The sequence below is a fragment of the Helianthus annuus genome, chromosome 17 (genome assembly GCF_002127325.2).
Source record: "Helianthus annuus cultivar XRQ/B chromosome 17, HanXRQr2.0-SUNRISE, whole genome shotgun sequence".
In the NCBI taxonomy this organism is placed as follows: Eukaryota; Viridiplantae; Streptophyta; class Magnoliopsida; order Asterales; family Asteraceae; genus Helianthus; species Helianthus annuus.
The window spans coordinates 30080513-30090747 of NC_035449.2; the positions used below are offsets into that span (position 1 = coordinate 30080513).

At 35.2% G+C, this 10235-nt stretch overlaps 1 protein-coding gene across 1 annotated transcript; it reads right to left on the reverse strand.

The window, feature by feature from the left end:
- Positions 1-7547: 7547 nt before the first annotated feature.
- LOC110926381 (SKP1-like protein 1B) lies at positions 7548-10010 on the reverse strand. The gene is made up of 2 exons (XM_022170134.2): positions 9577-10010; positions 7548-7870 (listed from the first exon to the last, which is right to left on the reverse strand). Exons 1-2 carry the CDS (start codon positions 9868-9870, stop codon positions 7697-7699), a joined length of 468 nt encoding a protein of 155 aa, XP_022025826.1. The 5' UTR covers positions 9871-10010; the 3' UTR covers positions 7548-7696.
- Between the last annotated feature and the right edge of the window lie 225 nt (positions 10011-10235).

Sequence of the window (10235 nt, forward strand, 5' to 3'; positions counted from 1 at the left end):
ACTGCAGATAGAAGATAGAAAAATCAAGTTTCTTAAGCACAAACGACTAGTGTTAGTCAAAATCAAGTGAGATTCAAAGAGAGGACCAGAATACACTTGGGAGCTGGAATCAGAAATAAAGCGAAAATATCCTCATCTATTCCAGTAAATCTCGAGGACGAGATTTTTATTAAGGTGGGGAGGATGTAACAACTCTCACTAAAATTATTACTTAGTATGTTAATTATCTAATAAGGAAACCCTAATTGAGAAACCCAAGTAATTCTGCATAAACCCTAAAATTTTCAGAACAATCAGAATCAGAATTAGGGCCCTTAAAACTCAGGGGGGTAAACCCTAGCTGACAATTATCTTCATAATTTGCTGTAGGATGTAAATTTCGTCAAATTTTGACTCACTAAGGCTATGTTGGACACGAACCTACCCTATCCTAGAATGTTACCCGTCGCGACACGCGACAGGACCAGTGTCCTCTGTCGCGACGCGCGGGGGAACCAAAATCTCAGTATATATAGAGGGGGTTGGCACTTGAAATTCTGTGTTAGTTCGACGTCCAAATTCTAATTCTACACTGAGATATACGTAGATTACTATAAACACACACGAATAACTAAACGATGCCGCGATAAACAGGGTAATAACTCGATTGCTATTACGATTCAATGTCCGATCGATTGAAACTATCCAACGAATGTTTAAGTGCTGCTCAAATTGGGTTTATACTTTGTCATTCGTCGTTAATTCGATGGATGTTTAAGTATCGCACTTTGTCATTTGTTGTGAGGGTTTAATCTCGTGAATTGTCGTAAATGCTGTATTAGTTACTAACCCAGTTCGTGTGCATTGTTATTTAATTTAGGTTAAACAGGCTAATCAGTAGATTAAACTCCGCCCGCATAAATCTGCAATGTGAGTCATTCTCTTTTTATCAAATTATTTCCAAAACTCTATTTATTTCAAAGTTATAATTACAGGGATTAAGTCTTTGTAATCACCAAGTTACAGCCGGTATGTGGGGTTTTGTATACATTACTTGATAACCGTCACCATTGGACAAACGGGTTAGCCAACGGGTGATATGACCATAGTCACAGACACCATTGGACAATGAGGTTACCGATGGTTGGTCGAGTGACGAATACTGTGGGTAGTTGGTTGATAAACAGAAACATTGTAATCGCTCTTAATACTGTAAATTATAACAAATAATATCGTTTTAGACAAAAAGAATGATTCACTCAGTATTTCCCTGCTGACAAAACCTTTTTCAAACATGTTTCAGGTGATCTGTTGTGATCCAGGAAAAGTGCCGTGAAGCACTACAAGCTTAAGGAAGTGGCTCAATATAAATAAATAAAGAAACATGTTTTGTAAAATAAAGATTTCTCAGTGAAATCACTTTATTGTAAATTACAGGGTTTTATTCCTAAATTATGTAAACGGGCATTTTAGTATTTAAAAGATCCTGTATTAAAGACTTCCGCTGTCACCTAAATTAATTACCACGGGATTCTTGTCCCGCAGCTCTGGACCAGGTCAAACCGGGGCTAGGGCCGTGACATGAAGTCTTAAGCTCCAAAAGTATACAGTATTTAAGGTGGATAATTTAGTTTTTTTTTTTTTTAAAGTGATTAAGTCAATATTAATTAATAAAGTGAAGCTAACCAATGAAATTAAGAGTGAGAAACTACTCAAAAGAGATAAAACACCATTTTGGTAAATACTTTTGAAACAACACTAATTTGGTAAATATTTTTTCCAACAACACCACTTTGGAAAAAAAAAACTCTTAACCATTCAGACTTAGTATAATGCTTAATTATTGAGAGACAAATGTCTTAACCATTCAGACATCTGCTCGCGAAACAAATAGTCTGAACCATTAAGTGTTTAACCAATAAGTGGAGAGTTCAAATGAGAAGAAACTTTTTGTAAGAAGAAAAAATAAGAAATTTCAACTAATAAAAATGTTTCATTTTACTTCATTTAATATAAGTATTTAATGTTACTATAAGGGTAATATGGTAAACTTACAAAGATCATTAATTAGTAGTATTCCTCTTTAATAGGTAACTACATATTAGAATTTGTAACTTATCATCAAAATATGTATTTTTTCAAAAAAAAAATAATAAAATAAAATAATTTAGAGTGTAAGATAAATTACAATGTGTATATGATAAATTACGGGTTGTGTAGTATAAATTTCAACGTGTGTAGGGTAAATTTCGAAAGGTGTAGGGTAACTTTTGATGTGTGTAGTCAAAAAAACATTAGTGTCAAGGATGATAGTTTTTATGACTAATTAACTACTTAAAGATGATAATAAATGAGATAAGTGAAAAAATATTTAATGTTTTACAATTGTACCTTTTTTTTCTTTTTCTTCTCAATTTAAATTTTCTTCTCAAATGGACATTCCCTAACCAATAAAAGGTCTCAACCATTAAGAGTCTCATTTAGTGCTAAACAAACAGCCCTTTAGACTTTTTGTGACGACAATTTTTATTTTTATTTTTACTTTTGGTTTGAGGTTGCTGAATGCTGACCACTCGTTTAGGGCATGTTTGGCTAAGCTTTTTGAAAACAACTTATTGACTTATTAGTTTTTTGGAAAAGTCAGTATGCAGTGACTTTTTGGAAAAGTCACTTTTCCCCTCACATACAACCTGGTTGCCAAACATCATTTTGAAACTTATGACTTTTTAAAAATCCAATAAGTTAATAAGTTGTTTCAAAAAGCTTAGCCAAATATGTCCTTAGTCTTCCTTAATTGTTTTGAGCTGGAGAAAGTTTGGACTTTGGATGGTGGAGGTTCCAGGTTTGTGTTATTTTTTGCATTTGGCTGGTTTAATAATTTCAAAAAATAAAAAAATAGTAAATAAAGATTTTTTTTTTGAAAGGAAAACTTCATTAAAAACAACCAAACCCGAAAACCGGGCAGGCCAACACACAAAAAACAAACAACTACATAATTAAGTAAATAAAGATTGATGTCTAATTTTTATACTTTCTTCTGTATTTTAAGTTTTGATTTCTAGATTGGGTTAGTACCAAAAAATGTGGTACTATTTTATATTTCATGGATTAGTCTCTCAATCTAATTTTGGCTTATGAAATTCTTTTCATTTATAAAAAAATATACTAAAAAATCAGTAATTTTTTGTATATTAAAATCGAAAAACTTTGTTTAAAATTCACAACTTAAGATTTTTTTTTAATGGTAACTTGTGTACTCTTATATCAGTCAAAATATGATGAAGTGAACATTTTTGCAAAAAAAAAAAAAAAATTAATAAATTTACCACTTTATTTAACCGATCTTGAGAGTTGACAAGTAATTCTTTTTAATTTTTTTCCAATCTAAACTTCAGTATTTTATTTGGTTTAGATTAAGGGTTTGAATATGTTATAATCAATCATTTATAACATATGAGTTGCAGTATGCACAAAATGTAATTCCTATTGTTTAAAGAAAGACTTAATTATGTGTGACACAATCCAGGATATCTGTTTTATAAGATAAGAAAAGACGGTGTATCTATTTCAACCCGAATGCGACATGCTTCCATCCGTAATAATCGACCTAAATCGTATGGAAAACTACAAAAAAATAAGTGATGAAAGTGGCAAAATAATAATCTGGATCCATTGTCATTTTCATTTTCATTTTTGGGGTCTAATTTTATATAAAAAGGAAGAAGTTACTTACCAATAGATAAAATGCAGTATGCACAAATATAATGTAATTCCTATTGCTTCTGAAGTTACCAGCATGTGTAACTGATGGTGAACAAAGATTTATTTAAAGGGGTACCCTATGAGCGGGTTGGACGTAATTCCCGTACTTGAGCCTATGAGCGGGTTGGGCCGACCTCAAGCTAATGGGGCGGTAAACATGGGCCCTTTCCATTACGATTCTGATCAAAACCCCTTTCCATGTGCCAATGGATTTTGGTCTCACTTTTGTGTCCGCATATGTAGATATGTACAAAAAACCGGTTTTAGAACCGAAGCCGGTTTTTTATAACCGGTTTTAGAAACGAATCGAACCGCCGATTGTAGACCGGTTAGGGATATTCATCTTCGAAACCGGTTATAAAAAACCGTTTTTTTTTTTTTTTGGAATAAACTGGTTAAAAACCGGTCGTAACCGGTTGGACCGGTTATAGTTTTGAGTTAAAAAACCGGTTAGTAACCGAAACCGGTTATAAAAAAACCGGTTTTTGTTTTTAATAAAAAAAAACCGGTTCGGTTAATAACCGGAACCGATTTTTGAAAAAAAAAAAAACGATTTGGACACCTCCACGCATATGCGCATAAATTCGAAGAATTTTTGCGTTTTGAACCAAATTTGGCACCCATGTGGGTGCGTATGAGTTGTAGTAAAGCACAACTATGTTTGTCAAACATCTTGTGTTCATACTTGTAAACCACTCTAATGTTTATACATCCTCCAATGTGAGTTGATTTTCTCACGCTATTTTCATCACATATTTTACGCGTCGATATCTTATTTTTCTTTAGCTCCATTTTAGTAACTCCTGGGTAATAATTACGCAAAACCCATTGGTTGATAGTTACTCTATATTAATTACAAGTAATTATCTGTGTTCGTAAAATCCAAAATTGCAATAAATTTCCAAAACATTACTTTTCTCGAAACATATGGGCTTAATTTGATGGAAAGGGACTTTTTTCTTTTCAAACGTGGTGACTTATGTGGTAGCAAACCCTCTTATCACATTAGTGGCTCACTAACAAGAAGTTTGTTAGCATTTGTATGGTTATTATTAAGCTCCACAATTCACATCGTAACTAGTTACTAAATAGTAACTTCAGATCAAGTCGCAACATATATAAACTAGTGTTTGTAAATGACGCGCGTTGCGCGAAAGGCATTGGTGTTTTCGACCGTGGGGTATGGTGGGGCGGGAGTTTGGGGCATGGGTTGACACGTGGACTTCGAGCCCCCGCTGGTAAGTGACGTGTTGGGTCGGTATGGCGGGGCGTGGCTAACCCGCGTGGGTTGACCTGTTTTATAAAAAAAAACCTAAAATAAAAAAGTACACACAGAATTAAAAAAAGCCTAAAATTATTATTAAAAGTTCCTAAAAATTACAAAATTATATAAAAAAAAGATTACAAAATTAAAAAAAAGCCTAAAGCGTTAGGTAGATTTCGAACAGGGCGAGCTTGTCAAACGGCTTCCGCTCCTTGCCGCGGAACTGGATGTTGGCCACCGCCACCCGGTCTTCGTGACTTATATCACCGCCCGGGACGCTATCGTAGTAGGCTTTAAAACGGTCGAGCTTCGGTCGTAGCTCGCGCCACTTGTGTTGGCACACGTTTAAATTGTGCCGGTCGTTCCCCACGTTGTGCCGGTAGCTAGCGAAAGCTTCCGGCCAGTAACGGGTCTCACCGGGTTGGCGGCCCTTCATCGCGTTGTGCCGGTATCAAGTGTGGGTAGCGGGTTTGGGTAGGTGGAGTGAAGGTTTGGGGTAGCGATGTGGACAGGCGGTGGGGTTGGGGGGTTTTATAGTGACTTGGGTGAACCGTTTGGCTTGGCCAAACGGTTATTTTTTAAAATTTAAACCTAGCCGCTATGGCCTAGCCAACCCAGCCAATGAGAGCCGGCCACTGATGAAACTTCCGCCCAAAAGGCCACACCGAAACCCAAGCCCACCCGGGGTGGTGGCTTGGGCATTTGTACCCAATCCACGCCCCAACCCTCGCCCCATACCCCATAGTCTAATAAATGAATATAAGGTATTATTCAGCCAAACGGTTATTTTTTAAAATTTAAATCTAGCCGCTATGTCCTAGCCAACCCAGCCAATGAGAGCCGGCCACGGATGAAACTCCCGCCCAAGAGACCACACCGAAACCCATGGCCACCCGGGCCAAACGGTTATTTTTTAAAATTTAAACCTAGCCGCTATGGCCTAGCCAACCCAGCCAATGAGAGCCGGCCACTGATGAAACTTCCGCCCAAAAGGCCACACCGAAACCCAAGCCCACCCGGGGTGGTGGCTTGGGTATTTGTACCCAATCCACGCCCCAACCCTCGCCCCATACCCCATAGTCTAATAAATGAATATAAGGTATTATTCAGCCAAACGGTTATTTTTTAAAATTTAAATCTAGCCGCTATGTCCTAGCCAACCCAGCCAATGAGAGCCGGCCACGGATGAAACTCCCGCCCAAGAGACCACACCGAAACCCATGGCCACCCGGGGTGATGACTTGAGCATTTGTACCCATCCAACGCCCCAACCCTCACCCCATACCACATAGTCTAATAAATAAATATAATGTATTATTCAATATAAAAAAATCATCACTGTTCATTCACTTTTAATTTTATCATATATAGATAGATGTTTTTATTTTCCATTCATCGTAAACATTTCTTATCCACATACCCATTATTTTGTTTTTCTTTTTCTTGATAATAGATTCTTTATTATTTACTTTAAAACTTTCAAAAGTCCAAAAATAAATAATGATGGTAAAAGTTGCTTTCTTGGTCTCCCAAATTCCAAAGCTAAATTGTAATTTTTTTTATCCAAAATTGCAACTTTCAGCAAAACAATTAAAGTATTTTTATCCATTATTAAACAAACTTTCCATTTTTTAGCTTTTCGTCAAACTTTTACCTAATGGAATAAAAAATCTAGGATGTATTTGGAATCCAGAAATAAGAGGTGGAATAGAATAAACTATTACGATGTAATGAGGGGACGCCTTGATGAGAACAGAAAAGAGGGGACTTAATTCCATACTATGCTAGCTATTGAGAAGAGGTAATAGAACCCTCTGGTTGACGTGACAAATACATGACACAACGAAACCCCTCTCAATACCCTGCAACCATATAGTCAAATTTCTTACCATATCATTAAAATTCATAAACAAATTCATTTACAACAAATCATAGTTTTTTTAGTCGATTAAAGCATAAATGTTAACGGACCCAACACAATCACTCCTAAATTAAGCCACAGAGAATTAACCAACAAAATAAATTTTAACACCCATAACATTTCTACTTAATTGACTCATAGACTCATAGTACAATCTTTTTAACAAATTTCCAAACCAAATACTTCAATACCATATATGTATCATGTTTTCTTTTAGCCTTAAGAACGCGTTAGCAAAAGAAATCCGTTACTGAAAGAAAATTCTTATGATCCCAAAAAAGCGCAAGGTGTTTCGGGCAAGGAACGTATAGCTTTTTTTTAACCGTGAGAACCCGTTATTGAAAAATTTACTACGGTGTATCACCACCTACTAACTAATGGGTTAGAGACAGAAAACCATTTGAAAATTTTACTATGGTGTATGACCACCTGCTAGTTAATGGGTTAGAGACAGAAAACCATTTGAAACCTAAAGGCCTCTACAGAAAAAGGGGTATATGTTTTGCATTATACATACACAAATACAGTGTATGTTGGCACCACATAACCCCGTCTGTAATCTTCACCTCCTACCCACCATCAAGGTTCAAAAAAAGGCCACTTGTTTGTAGCTTCAAAACATCAAAGAACAAGATGCATACCCAATAAGAAAGCAAGAAAATGTAACCAAACACATAAAGGATGTTCATAGTTTTAAAAATATAAGCATGTGACACCCACAAAACACTACTGCAGTATAAACAGACAAGACAGATAAAACAACAGGTAATTTACTCAAAAGCCCACGCATTCTCCCTGCGCACCTCCTCCTCTTCTTCAGGAGTGAAATCGTTCTTGATGTTGAACGTCTTACGGATCTCTTCAGGAGTCTTTCCTTTGATCATGTCAGCAACCGTCTGGCAGGTCAGATCAAGTAGCCCCTTGATGTTCAGATAGTTCGCAGCCTGCAACATACACAAAATATTGATGCAGAAATGGAAGCATTCAAATGGCTAAAAACCCAAAGATTCAAAAGCAATCAACCAAACAAAACGTTAACAATCCAATCCTGCTTATAGGTCTTTAAAAAATGAGTGATAAAGAAAACTAAAATAGGATAAATACCAACATAAAATAAATTAAATAAATATGATAAAAGAAATAAGCTTTAAATTCAAACTTATTGATAAACCCTGCATATAACATGGTGAGTGATCTTATGCTAATAGCATTCTACATGAAGAGAACAAAAAAAATACAACAAAACAGTCAATTGAACTGAAAGAGAGTACTCTCTTATACCAAAAAGATGATTCTTGGATTTCAAACCGAACTTCTTTTAATATTTTTACATTAACTAATTGAAAGTGTTTAGTTAAAAAGATAAGTTTAAATAATTACTCGAAGGTTCTTGGACTTCAAATCAAACTACTTTTCTATTACATTAACTAATTGATGTTGTTTAGTTGAAAATTTAGGGTTAAATCATTATCCAAAGGTTCTTAGAGTTCAAAAACTAGTTTTCTATTACATTAACTAACTGATGGTGTATAGTCTAAAAACAAGATGACACAGCAACAACTAAGAAAAACAAATATACAACAAAACAGTCGATCGAACCAAAACAAAGGTTCCTTCTGATCCTAGGAAACATCAGAAAAAAAACTACTACGGAACTATCGAGCAGGGGCAAACATAAAAATATGATAAGTAGATATATAAAATCAAGTGTGATCAGACAACCAAAAATCAAACAATGACAGAGCGGCCTGTGATTCAGGATTGATCGACGCCCCCGAGAAACGACGCTCGACCAAATGAATAAGTCACATGGTGTAAAAATACTATCATAGCAAAAAGATGGTTCTTGGTCTTCAAACAAAACTTTTTTAATCTTTTTAGGGATAGTGTACATTAATCCAGAAGTTTGAGAAATGTATTATAACACTATATATAACACTATATAACACCATATAAACACCGTATAACACTATGTAACACCATATAACACCATATAACACTATGTAACACTAAGGAACACTAAGGAACACTATATGACAATATATAACACTATACATCTATCATAGACATGCTATCAGACACTATAGTGTTACTATAGTGTTATATTTGTTATATAGTGTTACATAGTGTTATTTGGTGTTATATGGTGTTACATATTGTTATACGGTGTTTATATGGTGTTATATAGTGTTATATATAATGTTATAATACACTTCTCACACTTCTGGATTAATGTACAGATCCTCTACCAATTAATTGATGATATTTAGTTAAAAAATAGGGTTAAATCAAAATCCAAAGGTTCTTGGACTTCAAATCAGACTACTTTTCTATTTAAATTAACTAATTAATATTGTTTAGTAGAAAAATCAAAAACCCTTACTCAGCCCTAAAACTATTAGCAGCTATTAATTTTGTTTGTAGATAATCGTCTAAAAACAAGATAACACAGCCAAACCTAATTACCCACAAGATCTTTTCCACAATTAAAAAAGAGTCGGAAAATAAAAAAATAACAGAACGAAACCCTAAAATTATCCCCAAAAAATTAAAACCAAAATTAGGGCATAATTCACAAACAGTTGTGCAACAAAACATGAATAAACAATAATCACCTTCAGAATACCAACAAATCGAATAGCATACGTACCAGAATAAGATCAAACAGAGTACCCTGATCGACTTTCACAAAGTCAGAATCAAAGGATTTAAGATCCTCTTCAGCGACCTTCTCGTCGCTATTCGGTGTCTCCACATGTTTCTTACAGTATTCGATAACCTTTGAGAGGATCTTACTGGTGACGTTGGGCAGAGGGATGCTGGTGTCAGCACAACCGTCTTCGATCATGTGCTTGATCGTCTGAGACTCCACCGCAACAATCTCGTCAACCTCGAAAGTTTCACCGTCGGAGCTTCTTAACACGATGGTTTTTGATGACGACATGATCGGAATTTGGGAGAGAAAAGAAACCCTAATTTTGCGATGTGGGTGATTGTTGGGTGAGGTTATTATAGAGGTGTTGGAGATGGGCTTTAGTTTTTTTTTTTTTTTTTCAATTACAAATAAGTGTTTTCATTTAGGATGTTTCACACATCTAGTCCCTTCTCGTATCAGGTCCGGCTGAATATATACGATATGATATTTGGTTTTTCTAGACTAGCTCAATTTTGGTGTTAGTACTATGTGGGATGATAACGGTATCGTACCAACCCATACTGGTAACAATAAAAAATGTATGCTACGATATTCGATTTTGGTTTTAGTTATTGGTATGGGTACTATGTGGTATGATACCGGTACCAATCTCA

Excerpts from the sequence above, each read along its gene's own strand:
- LOC110926381 (XM_022170134.2), bottom strand. The coding sequence starts at position 9,870 with ATGTCGTCATCAAAAACCATCGTGTTAAGAAGCTCCGACGGTGAAACT. Across the intron at positions 7,871-9,576 it reads CTCTGTTTGATCTTATTCTG|GCTGCGAACTATCTGAACAT; the intron begins GTACGTATGCTA and ends TGTATGTTGCAG.